At 51.8% G+C, this 17053-nt stretch overlaps 2 protein-coding genes across 2 annotated transcripts; both read right to left on the bottom strand.

Moving 5' to 3' along the window:
• Window positions 1-1939: 1939 nt before the first annotated feature.
• Window positions 1940-8985, bottom strand: GTF3C5 (general transcription factor IIIC subunit 5; the record flags this gene model as incomplete). The annotated part of the gene is made up of 11 exons (XM_084272541.1): window positions 1940-2748; window positions 3312-3454; window positions 3754-3836; window positions 4074-4171; window positions 4689-4769; window positions 5450-5564; window positions 6095-6199; window positions 6546-6741; window positions 7758-7956; window positions 8201-8438; window positions 8836-8985. 11 exons carry the CDS (start codon window positions 8983-8985, stop codon window positions 2597-2599), a joined length of 1560 nt encoding a protein of 519 aa, XP_084128667.1. The 3' UTR covers window positions 1940-2596.
• Window positions 8986-9591: 606 nt separating this feature from the next.
• Window positions 9592-15636, bottom strand: CEL (carboxyl ester lipase). Its single transcript, XM_084272601.1, has 11 exons — window positions 15556-15636; window positions 15034-15184; window positions 14471-14593; window positions 13929-14126; window positions 13707-13837; window positions 13160-13267; window positions 12817-12934; window positions 11760-11946; window positions 11029-11232; window positions 10356-10553; window positions 9592-9848 (listed from the first exon to the last, which is right to left on the bottom strand). Exons 1-11 carry the CDS (start codon window positions 15619-15621, stop codon window positions 9638-9640), a joined length of 1695 nt encoding a protein of 564 aa, XP_084128727.1. The 5' UTR covers window positions 15622-15636; the 3' UTR covers window positions 9592-9637.
• Window positions 15637-17053: the final 1417 nt, after the last annotated feature.

Here is a 17053-nt window from a genome sequence, read left to right as displayed (position 1 = left end):
CCCTCCCTCCTTTGTCTACAAGCCGCTGGAGTGGGGGCAGAGATGTTTGTTTTAACCATTGTAGGAAACACTAACCAAAGGGGAGACCTTTTTTTTTATCCTCCTGGCTCCATCTTTTGTTTTTTAACGCTTCCTTCCTCTGAGTTTCCCGTTGGTCCATGCTGCCAGGCAAGGGCAGCTCCTTCCCTGGCTCCGGGAGAGGGTCCTGGGGCTTCAGCAACGCTGCACCACCATGCTGGAAGGAGGGGCTGGGGCAGGCGCTGGGCTGCAGGTCCCTGGCACCAGGCTGCTTGGGTGCAGGGCTGGCGTTGAGCCCTCCCTGCCCAGCGTCCCCTCTGGTGGCATCGCCCAGTGCTGCACATGATGGGAGCACCCCCCAGCTCCCTGACGCAGGGGCAGCCTCCTGCCTCCCACCCTGCCTGGAGCCCAGGCCTTGCCCTTGGGTCTTCCCTCTGCTCCGTGCCTGCCAGCTCCTGCCCACCCCAGGGCCATGCTGGCCCCCATCATCCCCCTCCCCTCCCGGGTGTCCCCCAGCAGCCCAGCATCACCAGAGGGACTGGCTGTACCATATGTATTTTGTACCACTTCAATGAAGGAGCACACTGCCTAGTGTGACTTGTACACAGCAATGTAATTAGTCTTTGCAATAAAATACTGATGCTCAAATGTCTCTGCCCCATGGCTGCTGGCATCCTGTCCCCCTTCCCCAAAATGCTGGCACCTTCCTTCAGAAAGGAGGAAGGTGGCAGAGGTGGCAGCGTTTGTGCCCACCATTCGTACCTTAGCTGGGCTGAGCTGAGCTTTGGTTTGTTTGACATAAGCTACAGGCTTTTTGTTTGAGGGACCAGCACCTGAGCATCAAGGGAACCTGGGAGCTGTTGGGACTGGTGAGTTTTCCCAGTGGATAAACATGATGTCGTTTACTGGTTTTACTCCTGGTGTTCTGAGCACGGGCAGGGTTGGGGCTCAGGGTGTGGAGACAGCACCCTGCCCTGGTTTGTGGCACCGCTCCTCTGGCACATACAGGCTCATGTCCTAGTGTGGACAGCAAGTTTAGTCTGTTTTATAATTGCACAGGCAGCAGCAGAGATCCTGAGCACAGCGATTCCCAGTGTGGGTATTAAAGAGGTCGCTGCACCCTCTGCAATTCCTCTGTGCTGTTGGCTATGCAGAGTGAAGCCTGAGCTCGTGGCAGTGAGATGATCATGTTGTACAGCCCTCAGGCAGCATTAAACACCCCAAACTCTGCTGTCTTCCCAGACAGAGGAATGGCTGGAAATAAATGAACTGTGGCACAATTAATTTCTGGCTGCTTTGGCCTTGGGTTTCCTGGGGCAGAAAGCAGGTGTTTTTCCTGGCATCTCTCAGTGTTTACTCTTGGTGCCTGCTACTACTGAGCACATAATCTTACCTAGCAGGGGCCTGCCCGCTGCATCTCTCCTTTTCCCTTAGTTGCCCATGTCATCAGAACATACTGTGCCTGAGGTGTCCCCAGCCAGACTGATGGATCCACAGCCCCCTTACAAAGCCTTCAAGCCAGAAGAAAGACCTTTCTACTTACGGTTGCAGCCTGGCCTACCCCAAGGTAGGAACACAAGGTAAAGCAGAGGCTCTCCCAGCAAGCTATGGTGAGTACACCCTGAGGTGTCAGCCCTCAAAGGCAGCTTCTGCACTCGTGTGTGTGTGTGTGTGTGTGTGTGTGTGTGTGTGTGTGTGTGTGTGTGTGTGTGTGTGTGTGTGTGTGTGTGTGTGTGTGTGTGTGTGTGTATGTAACCCAATGTTGAAGCCTTGAGGGGCCTCACACAAGCACAGGAGGCTAGAATCACACTAAGTGCATTAAAGCATATTGTCAGCTGCTAATGAGGAACCACACACGTTGTAACACACTGGGGAACACACAAGACTCAGAAAAAGCCAGCAGATCTTTAATTTTTGTGATGGTTGGTGACAACCCAGCCAGCAATGGCACAACAGTGGCCACAGCGGCCAAACTCTGCCCCGTTGCCTGCTTCTTTCAGGCCTTGCTAAGTACTGGGGCAGACAACATTCATTCCATCCCACAGAAGGGAATTCCTCACTGCTGGGAAGTGGGTTTTCCTGCTGGCTTTATTGCCAGGCTCACCAGCAAGGCTGGATGCTGATGTCATGGCAGAGGACTTTCATTCCCCTTGGAGAAGCAGAAGGGCAGCACCTGCCCCAGGGGCTCCAGCAGCACTAGAGTGCTTCCCCTGGTACCTCTCCTGTTATCCACTTGGCCACCAATGCAGCCAAAGCCCCCTGCCCACACATGGAGATATCTGGGAATGCTGCTGCTCCTCTTCTCAGGTACACTGCCAGCTGGTTTAGGTTCTGGGCTTGCTCTTGGGAGTTTGTTGAGGTTGCTCGAGGGCTTAGAGCCAGCAGTTGTGAAACTGTAGGCAACAGCTCCCTAACATCAGGAATGCTGGCCACCAGCAGGGACCACGGTCAGTGCAGACAGGTTGCCAGCATCTTAGTGCAAGTTCTGGCGTCCTGGACATGGTTGCTGAACCCTCAGCACGCCAGGAACAAGAGCAGAGACTGTTCTCTCCAACAGCAGCCAGCCTGCTCGGTGAGTTCACACATAGTCCAGAATTTCTGTCTCCATTTCGTTTTCACTCCCATCAGAAGGCTTGAAGTCCTCTTCCTCCTCCTCATCCTCATCCTCTGCAGACTCGTATGTCAGCTGCTCTTTGCCATCTTCACTGCTTGTTGTACTTGAGAAAAGAGCTTAATTGGGAAGAAAGACAGACAGACACTGATGCCTCTCAGTGAAATCTGGGGGCATTTGCAGCAGGTCTCGTGAGAGGAAGGCAGAAGCCTGAGGGGCACAGCTGATGTTACACATCTTTTCTAGCTGGTTCTGATCTAATTCCCTGGGACACTGCTTTGGCCCAGCACCACACAAAAATAATTTCTTCACTCTTTGATCAAATAATGCCATCAATAAAACATGAAAAGCCATCAAGAGATACATCAGTAATGGCAGTAGCTTGATTATCACTAGGTAAATACAGTTAAACTCTGAAGGCTGTGACACTGGGAAGATGAAAGAGAAATCCTTCATTCCCAGCCATTCCTAATCCCAACCCATGTTCATGCTGCAGGACAACAGCCTCAGCTCACACACTGCAGTGAGCTAGAACACAAAGAACACCAGATGCAGCACAGTGGAGAAGGCAAATACAGGAACGTTACTACCCCAGTGCCGACTGCAACATCCTTACACAGCCCACAGCATCAACACCATCAGGAAGGCTGTAATACCCTGTGCAGGTCAGAAGCATCCTTACCAGGCCTTGTGGATCTGATTATCTGCTTTATCATCAGGGACATGGTATCTCGCAGGTCATCGCTTGTCTTGGGAAGGCACCACCCGTCCCGCTCTGTGCACTCGGACTCGGCACCATCGTTGCGACGGATGATTTTCTGTAGGCTGAAAAGCAGCAAAAGGGAAGGAGATGTTAAAGCCTTCTACTTCCAGTTGTAGGCCTCAAATGAGAGGCTACGGCTTACTTCTGGTTTACTTCATTGAGTTGGAATAGAGTATTTGGGGTATTCATGTAATGTCCCAGGTGAAGGAAGCGGGTGTGTGAAACGTCAGTTCTATTTTTATTTAGAAGCTCAACACCTCTGAAGTTTCTGGTCAAGGTGAGAAAGGGGAATGGACCAGATACTAACAACAGGCTTTGAAATCTAGCTCTAACAGAAGACTCAGCTGCCAGTGTGCAGTACCTTTCCACATTCAAGTCACAGAGCTGGTAGAACATCTGCCGGTAAGGCGGTAAGGCTCCTTCTTGGAAAATGTAGATGGATTCCTAAGGGAAGGAAAGGATTAATGTGCATTTTATGGTGGAACAGGACAATGGCAGCAAAACTGAGAAGTACTGATGGGCTGATTCAAGAGCATCTGCAGGGATGGGTACAACTGGCGGCTTCCCAGGTAAACGGAAGGGTGTAACTCACAACTGTCCCACTAGCGACTGACAAAACAGCAAACCACCCCTTTTTGATGAAGCTATTTCAAGGCTGTGGTAGAAGAGGGTAATGCCTACCTTCAGTTTGTACCTGCTGGAGGCAGGCTTTTTTGTACTGGATGCACCAGACGTCCCCAGCCCCTGTTTCAGATCGTGGACACTGACCGTGTGACTTACTGAAAGACAAGAGAGGCCCTAATGAGGAACATCTTTCACTCCCTGGTGCTGTACTGTCACTTCTCCTTTGCTCATCAACAAAAGCCAGACCAACTGAGCATCTGGTGTTTGTTCTTCAGCGGTGTTACTGGGCAGTCACAGGAAGGGGGGTGAGTTTGGCAGTTTCTTTTTGTAACACATTTGTTCATAATTTTAACCTTTTCTACTCTCCCTTGAGAAAGGGAAGGGAATGGTGCTGCTGCCCTTGCTGTGTGCTGCATGGAACAGCCATGGCTGCTGAGTTCCCAGGGCACTGCTTGCAGAACTCTGCTCACTAACTGATACTGCAGCTCAGCAGATGCACCCAAGGCTCTCACACTTGTGAGCAGAAGACTCTTCTAGTTGGCTTCACAGCAGCATCCCATGACAACCAAAATCAAAGCTCCAATCTGGGGAGACCTTTCACCACCTGTAACGAGGATGGGGGAAACAAAAGGAAGAGCAGAGCCAGAGAGCCCTTCTGCTGGCACGGCGTACCTGGCTTCTTGACAGTGATGGGCAGGCTGTAGTTATACGTGCTGCGTTTTGCCTTCACAGGCATGTCATTAGGGGTGTAACCTGGAGGCAAGAACAGAAAACCAAGGATGAACAGAGGGTGAGCACCCTGCAGAATAGCCCTAGCTCAAACAGAAGTGCTGGGCAGTGAAGGGTGGCTCATCCTGGGGTACAGTGACTTTAGAAAGGTAACGAGAGAAGTATCAGATCAACAAACCCCTTGAGCTTGGCAAGAGGGATGTGTTCTGGTTGCAATGACCGGATGCCAGCTCTGTCATGGACTTTAGATGATGTCAACACATCCTTTCCCTCAACTGGCCCTCTGCAAAATCAGAGCAGGGGAACCCCCTGTCCCAAAGCCTGAGACACATCCTGCACAAGATGTTGAGGTCCTTGAGGAAAAGCTACTATTTAACAACAGAATCTATGCTCAGTGCCTCCCCTGAACAAGAAGGAAGACAGTCTGCTGTTATCTGTTTGGGCTTTGATCACATGGAGGAGGAAAGTCAGCCAGCTGTTCAATGGGTTTGGAATGTGCCATATCAGGAAAGAGGTACTACTGCAAACTATCAAAGAAAGCATTAAAGGAGTTTACAGAAGAACTACTATAAGCAATGAACTCAAAAGGTGTCATCTCCATCAGCAGAAACACAGCAACAGTTTGAAAAACAAGTAAAAAGAAAAGTACTACCAGGATTAACCAGAAAGCAGAGAGAGCTTCTCTGTGGCTTGGGCCCTTTTACCATATTTCATTCCACAGCGAATTCGGAAGTCCAGCACTTGATAGAACTTTGCTTCAGGGTGTTTTCTAGGGTCATAGCCAAACCTAACCCATAAGCTTCTCCAGGGACCTGTTAACTGCATAAACACACATGGGGGGAAAGATGGTTACAAAAACCAGAGCAGCAGTGCAGAGTTTCTTCAGTACAGCATCCCAGAGTTCTTAGAAAATGGTAACTTTTCCCCTCATTGCCCAAAGTCTTATATCACCAGCTCCCTCCTCACTTGCCATACCAGTATTTATATACTGAACCTTGGGCAACCGGTGCATTGAAGTGCAAATATTTCTGTGCTTGTACAGGCTAACTCACAAGGTCACAATAAAGTGTTTGTTTGGAAAAGTTCAGCTGCCAGTGCCAGATGGACAGTCGCCTTGAGTGTCTGACGGAGCTGCAACCCCCATTAGAACCCACAGAGCAGTTACTGGATCTGCCACAGCTTCAAGTTCTGTTCAAAAGCAAGGCTTTCCTTCCCTCTCTCTGTAACATTACACTCAGGCACCTGGTGACCTCAGAGGTGGTAAGGGGTGAGGAATAGGAACACCCAGCTGCTGCTCCCTTGCTCTGCCCCCCAGCAGCCCCTGGCAGGCGTGAGATGTACAGACTCACCATGTAATAGGCCAAAAATGGCAAGAGAAGTTTCAGCTTGTCTGGGTGGACGCTGATATTGGCTTTGACTGCATTCCGAGACCACACAGGACGGACTTCAAAGAGCTAAATAACCAGGGGAACAGGGGGAGAAAGCAGGTTACTAACAGCACTTCACTTTTCCAAATGGATCTTCTTCTGCGGGGAGACCTTCAGTGTGAGCTATGAGACCAGCCAGGTAAGGGCTAGTGGCACAAAAAGGCACTTAACGTGAGCTGGGTGTAAAACCAGATTCAAATCACTTGCATAAGTGAACAGAATACAGTGGTGGTGGCTACTGATACCTGCTGTTACCAGTTAAAATCACAGAGAGTTTTGGGGGAAGTTGAAGAAAATAGCTGCATGTTTTTTTCTCTACTGTGTGTGATGCAGTACAGGGAGCAAGGCACGAGCTCAGGAACAGGGCACGTACCTTTCTCAGCTCTTCCTCCACCTTTTTATCCACAGGATTGGTGCACACCTTCCTCCAGGTCTGCACAGCAGCATCCAGGGGTTTGGTTGGGATTTCTTCATCATCAAAGTTCACAAAGATAGCGTTGTGTGGGCGCCTGGCCCTGCTCAGGCCGATCAGGTTCTCACCAGACACCTGGGGATTATTGTATCCCTCCCTGCCAGGAGGGAAAGGACAGGGTTTGCTTTCTGCCTCTGGCACACATGGCCTTGGGGCCTTCACAGGAGCATGGGAACATGGAAGTTTCTGCTCCAGATGTGGACTGTGTGAGCAGTGGGTTGGTTTACCTTTGCCCCCCTTCCCCTGCAGATTTTGGCATCACACACTGGTACCATAAGAGGCTCTTGTGACACCAGCGAGGAAAGAAAATTCAAATTGAATAAAAAAAGCCTCCAAAACTACATCCAGTTGCCAGATGACAGCGTTCCCCTGCACTATCTGACAGAAACCCCTCAGGCAGTTGGCTGCTGATCTGTATGAAATGTGTTTGCAGCACAAAAGGCTTTGCCCTCTGCATCTGCTCTGCTGTAATTACTGCAGTTCAGCGGGGACAAGGCAGGATGGAAACACAGTCACTCACTCAATTTAGAGAAAGATCTTCCTTGTTTTTAAAAAACAGTGCTCATGAAGGACTGCAGTGAGAAAGTGAAAGATGTTTCCTGTGGGAGACCTCACAGATTGTTCCTCTGGCAAAACCAACTGTGGGCCAGGAGGGAACAGGTCCGGTGAGCGCGGTCACAGGAACATATGGCATTGACTCCTGCACTCTTCCCCTCTGCTCCAGCCCCATGGACAGAGCCAGAAAGCCACACTCAGCATCTCACACTGTGTGTAGAGTCCTATCTTCACCCATCATCTTCAGCCCTGCACCTGGCAAGTCCTCAAGCAGACTTCTGCTGACTGTGATGTACCAAATCGAGAGGGATAAAGCAGAACAGGGGAGCACCTCAAACAGGTAAAACACATGAATGATGTATTTAGTGCTGCTCCAATGCTTCAAGAGCAGAGATCTGCTACTAACACTGACATCACAGTGGATTGGAGGTAACTTTAAGTGATGACAAAGGAAATCTTGAGGACTTGACTGTTAAAAATATCTATCAGACCAGACAGATGTCTCTCTGTTCAAGAACCAACACAGCTATTTACTACATTATAAGAAAGAACACTAACCTGTGTTGTGTATCTGGCCGATAAAAATAGTCGACAGGAGTGTCCAGACGTGAGAAAATGGGTGGTGGGATATAGAGTGGTAACTCTCTATTGAAAAATTCTTCCTTCTCTGGCTTGAGCATTAAAACTTTGTCATACATGGAGGTTTGTTTCCCATTGGGCCCAGAGTGCATTGCCAGGTACTGGAAATCTGACATCCCTGTGAGGAGCAGAAGTTAACCGTGTGGTGAAGTTCATTGTCAATGTGACAATATTTCTCACAACACTCAACTTTTAGGAGCAGGAGTGGGGTAAGTTTATGCACAGATTTGTACAGCAAGGATGCTGTAACAACAGGAGACTTGGTTTTCCTTCTAGTCCCAAATTCTTAGAGGGAAACACTTCTCCTTCCCCTCAGACATAAAGTGCCTCCTGAGACACAGGGCTACAAATCCAAATGTTACCTTGAAATTTGTAAACAGTGGTGACTTTCCCAAGAATTTCCATTTCAAACTGGACGTCTGGCTGGGTTTGTTCTTCAGCATCCACCTGCTGCTGCTGCTGCTTCTTCTTCTTCTTGGTCCTCCTCTTCACCTTGAGCAGCATGGTGGAGGTGGGGAAGCGATTGGCACACACGGGATGGCAGTACGGGTCCTTGGGGCGGAAATACAGCTCCAGCCGCTTGGCAGGGTCCGCGTAGATCTGTCAGCACGGGCAGGGGCCGCCTCCGTTAGCATCGCACCCCCGCAGCCCGTCTCCCCTGGCCTCCCTTCGGCACCAAGCCCCCGGCTCCACACCGGATCCCCCCCGCACACTGCAACCGGGACGTGGATGCCGGTGTCGGCACTGCACGGGGACACGCAGCCACCCCCATCCTGGCTGATACGACCCCTCCCGACCTCTCTCTCCTGGATAGGAGCAGCCCAGGCCAGCCGCATCACCCCGCACCCACGCATGGAGCCCGCCTGAGGGTCTCACGGAGCGCGGAGCCCCGGCTCCCCTCCTGCCTCCAGCCCCCTCGCCGGGGCCGGGGTTGGGCTCCCCGCTCCACAGCCCCTCTGCCGACAACACCGCCGCCATCCCCAGGCCCCCAGCTCACCCGCGACACCCCCTGCTCTCCTCCCAGGGTCCGCAGCATGGCCTCGACATCCCGCACCAGCCCCGGGTACTCCACGCACACCAACCGCGGCGTGCGGGGCAGCTCCAGCACAGCCGAACCCCGCTCCCCCCACTGCCTCCCCGCCGCCATCGCTGCCACGGCCCGGCGCCACCCAGCAGCCGCTCCCGGTCCAGCGCACGGTTCTCCCTGCGTCCCCCCGCGGGCCGCAGTATAAAGGTTCCGCCGCAGGACGGTTCCTAGGGCGGCGGCACGGCGCCTGCCCGGGCGCGGCGGGGGCGGATGGCGGTCTGTGGCCGGTCGTGCTCCCCTAACAGCTCGGGCTCGGAGCTGGAGCTGCCTAGCCCAGCCCAGCCCCAGCCAGGCGGCGCAGAATACCCTCCCCTCCCCCGGTTTATTTCCACTGGGAGCTGATTTTTGTGCACGTAGAGCAACAGTCGTTGCTAGTGAGGAGGTTGGTGGTGATACGGGGAGAGCCAGAGGCCAGGGCAGGCTTGGGGCTGTTCTGCCAGGGGTCACACAGGCAACGAGGCTGAAGAAATCCCAAGCCAGTAGCCACCGGAGCAGGCTGAGCCCCTGCGCCATCCCTTGGCAGGGCTGCTGGGATGGGGCTGTCCTGCATTACCAGGCAGGGGGACCACACTGTGTCCAGGGCCTGGACATCACTTGCTGCCTGACCTTAACATTAGGGATGAAATCCTGTTGTGGGAAAGACACAGGGAAGCTGGAATTGCCCAGTTACAAACAAGCTTTTAATGAGTTGAGCTTTAAAAGGTGTTTTTTCTTAGTTCCACAGCAGTTCGTTGGCCAGGGAGATGTTGGCAACCTTCGGCAGATTCTGATACACTGTGTTCCAGAAGGTCACATACCGGGTTTTCAGGTTCTGCTTCACAGAGTCCTGGTTCATCTTGTTGTTGATTTCCAAGTAGTAAGTGGCCTCGTTGGTGTAGGGTGGCCAGGAGACGGGAACCTCTGAATACCCGTTGTTGGGGTCACTAGGGAAAACCGAGAAGTAGGAGTTCAGTTTTATCAGGACAGCTTGTGGATGCAGCAAGGCTTGTGGCATGTATTGGGCATCTTGTCTGCCCAGGTGAGGCTTTAAGTGAGTGCAAAGAGAGAGTTTGACATTGGGACAAGCGATAGCAGTTCTGCCAGCTAGGAATGACTTACTGAGTTGCAGAGTCCTCCCCGGTTCCCCTGTGGCATCGGCCGTAGCTGTAGACAGGGGCTTAACTCCCATCTGAATGGGAGGATTTGGAAACAAACCTCATAATTAAGTTTAAGTAGAATTCACAAGGTCTTAAAATGTTTTCTGCTGTTCCCAGGTGCTCCATGGTAGAGGAGAATCAGAGCAAACTCCAGCGCTGGGAGACACAGAGCCAGGCTCACAAGGGAAGTACAGACAGAGGACACCCTGCTTTGGGGAACTGCTTCTGGGAAGTTAATAGGCAAAAACCAGCAGAGAAGCAGTTGAAGACCTGCAGCAAACCAGAATCACTCACCCTGTCCTGGCAAAATTGGTCCAGTAAGCAATCATTGCTTTTGAGACGGTCCGGTGCTTGGGCAGGTATCCCAAGGGGGTGGCGAAGGGTTTCCCAAACACATACTGCAGGTCATCAGCGTGGTCTGCCCCTACCCAGCTTGGGTAGATGGGCATTCGGGATGGCTGGGAGAACACGTAGCTGTACGTCTTGCCAGTACTGGGGAAATAAAGTAGATTTGATAAGCAGCTGTGAGTGGAAAGCAGGGAAAGTGGTGCAGATTCATAACCACGCTCCTAATACGCCAGAGCCAGAGATGCAGCCCCAGAAGATGCTCACCTGCAGGTAAGAGGTGCTCTCAGGAGAAATCATTCTTCTGTCTGATAATTTTTAATCTCCATATTCCAATTCTCACCCTAACTGGCATGATTTGTGGCATCAAACATTGCTAGGATGAAGTCTGAAGCAAAAACTTGCTTTAATGGGAATTTAAAAGAAATTCCTAGCATGACTCCCTTGCAGCATGAGAGAAATCCTGTTTGTACGAGCCATGTGTAAGAGCATACTCAGTACCACACAGCCTGCTTCCTTCAAGTTCAGCTCTCTCAACGTGCTCCTCAGCCTCTTGTGCTGGCAACACAGCGTTTTGGTGCCCAGGGGAGCTCTGGGCTCCTGCCAGGGCTGAGCTGCTTACCGGGCATTCTGCAGGTGCAGATTCAGTGCCCACTGTGTGGGAACCAGGAAGATGTAGTCAGTAACCAGGTCCACCACTGTCTTCTTCATGACCTCCTGGCTTGGGTCGTCACCCCATGGTTGTGTGTAAAGTGTGTATGTGGCATTGGCTCCAGCCTCGCCCCTGTCCACAGTAAGTCCTTTGATCAAATTATAGACCTCATTCCTGAAAAGACAAATTGCATCAACTAATTACAGACTGGCAGCTTCAAGCGGGGCAGGGCTCATGGGAATGGATCCCAGCCCACATTGATGGACACATCCAGGTTTGGTGAGTAAAATTAATTCAGTCCAGGTCTCAGATGGAGGGCATGTGCTTCCCAGATTTCTCAGCAGAGCAGTTTGGGGCCAAACTGTCCACAAGTTCCTTCCATGGCCAAAGAGGAGTCTTACAAGGTGGGGACTCAGCGTGCCTGGCACATACCTGCTCTGGGCAGAGAGCTCCAGGACTGCCAAGCCTACTGGGGGTGCTGAGTTCAGGAGCACCTTAAAGGCACATGTGGAGGCTTCCCCACCAGCTGGCTAGTGAGGGCTCTGGATTTGGCAGCATATTCCCATGGTACCCTGGCTGGGAGTGACATTCTGTTTGAAGGTAGTACCCTGTCCACTAAGGTCTTAAGTCCTCAGACTTTGGGGGCTGTATTAAGGGTAAGATTCTTCCTGTGAAAGGGTTTCAGATCACCCTCCACTTACGCAGTGATCTTCACAAGCGGGCGGTTGATGGCAGGTAAATCAACGCCAGCAAAGATGTGCCCATCCATGTTGTTGACACCAGCAATGTAGTCAATGTCAGCAGCGTTGGCAAAGAGATTCTCTGGCATGTCTGGGAGGAAGTCTCCATCGACGACAGGAGTGATGGCGAGTGTGTGAACCAGGGGAGCTGCAGCAGGAGGCAAAAGCAGGGTCCATTAGGAGCTGAGCAAATACAGAAGTACAGCCTGGTATATCCCATGATGCAAGGAACCATAAAAAAGAGAGGCTGAGGTGAATGAGAGCTTGGGTGGTGCATTCAGCATGGGCAGGATATCACCCAGGAGCAAGCTGACCAGGGATCAGGAAACCTCATGCCTGTAGGTGAAGAGCAAGAGATGTGCCAGCTAAATACCAGCAGGTAACATCAAAAATTCTTCTCCTCCACCCAATCCCTTCATCCAGCCAAAGTTAGGGAAGGTAAGAACTTCTCTCAGTCTCACCTGGTTGTGCTCACTCATTGCCAGTGAGTGCAGCACCACAGCGGTGGCTTGGCCACTCTCTGTCCTGAGCAAGGCTAAATGCTGAGGCTATTTACCAGGAGCGTGAGGAGACCAAGCAGAGGAGAGGCTTCTTCAGAAATAAATTCTCATAGGCAGCAAAAGCAGGTGTGTTCCCTACGCGGTGTGAGAGTCTGACACTCCACCCAGCGACTCAAATGAAAATAGCAGGGATGTGGTCAATTCTTTTTGTGTTTGTAGGCTGGGTTCTGGAATTGCTCTTGCTGCTCTCCCAAGACAGTGAGCCCCAGCAGTTCTGTGGAGCCAAGGTATGGCCCTTGGATAATTCCTCTGCCATCACTGCCATTGCACACTGAACAATGTTTGTTCAACACGATGTGCACCTGCCTCTGGAAGGGCAACTGCAAGATGTGTCATGGTCCCCTTTCTGAAGGCTACAAGCACTGCTCCAACATCCCTGGCAACCACCCCAGCGTCCTGTCAAAGGCACGGTGAGCCCTGTGTGGGTGGTGGACCTCAGCACAGCCTGGGGCACTTACAGGCCAGGTTGGTCAGTTGCAGGTGGTAGGCCAGCGTCACGGCTTTGGGGTCAGAGGTGCGCAGGCAGTTGGCCAAGGCGGTGGTGGTGTCTGTGGGGCAGCCCACCTCTTCTCCCAGCTGCAGGAGGAGAGAGAGAGAAAACTCTCAGCGTTATCCTCTGAAGCCAGGCTTCATGACTGGCTTCATGACTGGCTTCACAGAGGCAGAGCTTGGTTTTCATCTCAAAGGAGTGCGTTTCCAAACCTCTACTTTGGCTTCTGTCAAATCCCTTCCTAGTTATGCTGTTCTCTAGGGACTCACTTTGGGTTTTCCATTCCCATTCCCTCAGGCAAGACTTGTTACCTTTTTAGCCCAGGAGAGTGGGTCCTTCTGGATGGCCCAGCTGCAGAGACCCACACCGCTCTGGCTGATGGCTCTCTTGAACAGGCCCTTGTTCTTGGGGGTCAGCGTCTGTGGTGCAAAACAGAAAGAAGACGGTTTTGGGTACCCCTTCCTGAAAAGCCCGTTGCCTGTCAGACCTGACTGATCCCCTCACAGCTTGTGCACCAGGCCCAGGGAAGCTGCCAGCTCTCGTGCTGTCCAACAGTCTTGGCACAGTTAAAAGGTGATGGGGGAGAAGGGGAGGAGAGGTGGAGGGACATGGCAAGTAAATGCTGTTTCACCGGAGGTCCCAAAAGCGAGGACACATGCCTGTGGTGATGGGAATGATTAAAGTGGAGAAGGAGGGGTGGGTACAAAGTGAAGAGGCTGAGCATTGCTGTCCCTGGGCTGGAGAGGATATTAATCAGGTAGTACATGTGGAGGGAAGAAGCCCAGTGCCAAGGACACCATCTCTCCCATTTACAGAGAAGAGAAGCGGCTCTGGCAGCATCCAACAAGGACAACACACCTGTAGGGAGACACTGGCAGCACCAGCTGATTCCCCAAAGATGGTGATGTTTTCTGGGTCACCCCCAAAGGCCTTGATGTTCCTCTTCACCCAGGCAATAGCCATGTGCTGGTCTTTCAGCCCGTAGTTCCCTAAGCAACAGAAAGCACCCACCATTATGTAAGGGCAAGCAAAGCTTATAAGCTTTGACAGGGTCCCCTGAAGAGGGAGCAGCTATGGTACCTGGCATGTTTTCATCTCCAGTGCTCAAGAAGCCAAGGGGCCCCAGGCGATAGTTGAGGGTCACCACAATCACATTGCCCCGCACAGCGATCTCCTCCCCATCGTAGAGGTAGTTATCAAGGAAGTTGGCTCCCTGGCTCCCTCCCATAAGGAAGGCGCCACCGTAGATCCAGACCATTACTGGCAGGTTGGTAGAGACTGGGAGATGAGAAAGAAAAGCAACGTGAGCCACAACATAGCTAGAAGGTGCCACCCATCCATCCCCATCCCCATGATGAGCATTGCTCCATCAGGGCAGGAACAGACATGATACTTTGCAATAGCCTATGGCCAAGAAAATCCCTGCTCCTCAGAAGAGCCTGAAACTCTCAACAGGCTGCAGCTGAAGGACACTGCCTGACACAGCTCCCACCTTTCCCTCTGAAAATCAGTGCTCCTGCAGTTGCCCACTATGTAACATAGCTGCTGAGAGATGCTCCAGACCAATCTGTCCACAAAAGGCAACTGAGAATCTCCTCCCTAGGTCTCTGCCAAGCACGTACCCTCTGACCTCCCTTGAGGGATCCAGATGTTCAGATAGAGACAATCCTCGCTCCCACGGACATCAGTTTGTGTGAGTGTCATCTGCATGCAGCGATTTTTGAATTTTTTTGCCTGCAGTGTTCCTGAGAGGAGAGAGAGAAGACAGCAGGTCCTGGTTAGAGGCATCCACTTCATCCTTTGGTTGCGAGGTGTCTGTCTACCCATCCTCTCCTCCTTCAGTCCAGTGCAGAGGCAGCAAAGCCCCAACCCAGCTACCGTGTCTGGCCTGGGGGACTGACAAAGTGGGACCCCTTCCCATGGGAACTAGCTCCAGACAGACAAGGTATGGGGAAGGGAGATGCAGGTGCCATGCTTTGGATCTGTTACTTCATGTGGTTACTTGAGTTGTTTGGGAAGGCTAAGACACAGACTCTCATACCCACCACGAGACTAAGAGCCTTTTCTTGGCACTGTGTATTAGTCAAAAGCAGGCAAAACCATCTTTGGCTTGTCAATAATGGACTAAAGAGAGAGAGGTGAAAATAAAGCCCCAAACCAAAGGCATTCAAGAGCTGGATCTTACCATCCCAGCCAGGGTGAGGTTGGGGATCTTCCAGGGTCTTTGGAGGGGCAGCAAAGGGGATCCCTCTGAAGATGTCAACGTAGTCCCCAAAAAGTCCCAGCCTTTTACTCTCGCCTTCCACAAATCCTCCCTCGGTGTACACCACACCCAGCTACATGCAGTACCAATGAGAAGAGAAAGTCCATCACACAGTCCTTCATGCCTCTGGTTTCCCATGTTGCCAGCGCCCACACCTTGCCCTGGCCAGCTCTCCAGTTGGACCCACTCGCAGCCTGCCTTCCCCCCACCATCCCTCTGGATCCTTGTGGGTCTAAACCAGGCCAGACCTGACACAGAACCGCGCAGGAACTTTTGGGAAAACATTGAGAGCCTTTGCCAAGTTTGGGGCAGGAAAAGACCCTGCCTTGGCTGTGACGGTCTGCAGGCCCTCTCTCAGTGGGACCAGAAGTCGCAGTTGTAGCAGAAGTTTGCTCAGTCAGGTAAACCATCTCACAAAGCCATAAGAAGTGCTTTTGTACTTACAGTTGCAGCCCATGCTACCCCGAGGTAGGAGCACAAGGCAAAGCAGAGGATCTGCCAGCGAGCCATGGTGAGCGCACCCTGAGGAGCCAGGTGGAAGCCTACGTATATATATAGCTACGAGTGCAGCTGCACGTCAATGCCATGGCCCTGTTTCAGCTGTAAGGTAAACCAGGGGAACCTCTACACACTTGTCCTTCAGTAGGCTGAGGCCGAACCATGGCTGACGTAGACTGGCGTCACTGTGTGAGAGACCTGCAGATGTTGCTTTGGTGGGCTGGAGGCCAAAGCTAAGGCTCTATCTCAGTGTAACAAAACATGTTGGAGCCTTGAGGGGCCTCACACAAGCACAGGAGGCTAGAATCACACTAACTGTGCATTAGAGCATATTACCAGCTGCTAATGAGGAGCCATGCACTCATAACACGTTGGGGAACACACAAGGCTCAGAGATGGCCAGCAGAAGAGCTGAAGAGCCCACAGAAGATACATTGAAAAATTAATTTTGCAAACACAGACAACTCAAAGGAATACTTCAGAGCCCTGGCTGGCGTTTCAGATACGTGCCACCCACTCATCTCCTGACATGACATTGTCATGCCTTGACAAATTTTTATCCCATCTATCATTTCAAGGGGAGCTGCAGCTGTTCAGGACACCAAACATTCCTGTATCCCTGGCAGAATATGCCAGCATGGCCCTACTCATTTGATCAATTAGAAAACAGAACAAGCAAATGTGTATTTTGCTAAGGGCACAAGGCACAGCTGATATGGAGCGGAAGTGGACCCCAAAGGCCTGGATGCAGGTTCCTGGCTTAATTACACAGGCATGTATCTCACTCTTAACAAGGTTAAACAGGAAACACAATCACAAAACCTTCAGAGGAGCCAGTAGTTGTTACAACCACAACAACGTTCAACGAGGTGTGCATGCTGCAGTACAGTGCTCAACTTGGGAACAAGGCACATGCCTTTCTCAGCTCTTCCTCCACCTTTTTATCCACAGGATTGGTGCACACCTTCCCCCAGGTCTGCACAGCAGCATCCAGGGGTTTGGCTGGGATTTCTTCATCATCAAAGTTCACAAAGATAGCGTTGTGCGGGCGCCGGGCCCTGCTCAGGCCGATCAGGTTCTCACCAGACACCTGGGGATTGTTGTATCCCTCCCTGCCAGGAGGGAAAGGACAGGGTTTGCTTTCTGCCTCTGGCACACCTGGCCTTGGAGCCTTCACAGGAGCATGGGAACATGGAAGTTTGTGCCCAAGATTTGGAAGAGAAGGGACTGTGTGAGCAGTGGGTTGGTTTACCTTTGCCCCCCTTCCCCTGCAGATTTTGGCATCACATACTGGTACCATAAGAGGCTCTTGTGACACCAGCAAGGAAAGAAAATTTCAATTGAAAAAAGAAACCCTCAGGCAGTTGGCTGCTGATCTGTATGAAATGTGTTTGCAGCACAAAAGGCTTTGCCCTCTGCATCTGCTCTGCTGTAATTACTGCAG

The sequence above is a fragment of the Gallinula chloropus genome, assembly GCF_964237585.1.
Source record: "Gallinula chloropus genome assembly, chromosome: 18".
Classification (NCBI taxonomy): Eukaryota; Metazoa; Chordata; class Aves; order Gruiformes; family Rallidae; genus Gallinula; species Gallinula chloropus.
Note: the sequence above shows the minus strand (reverse complement) of the source record. Positions and strands in the feature narration are given on the sequence as shown.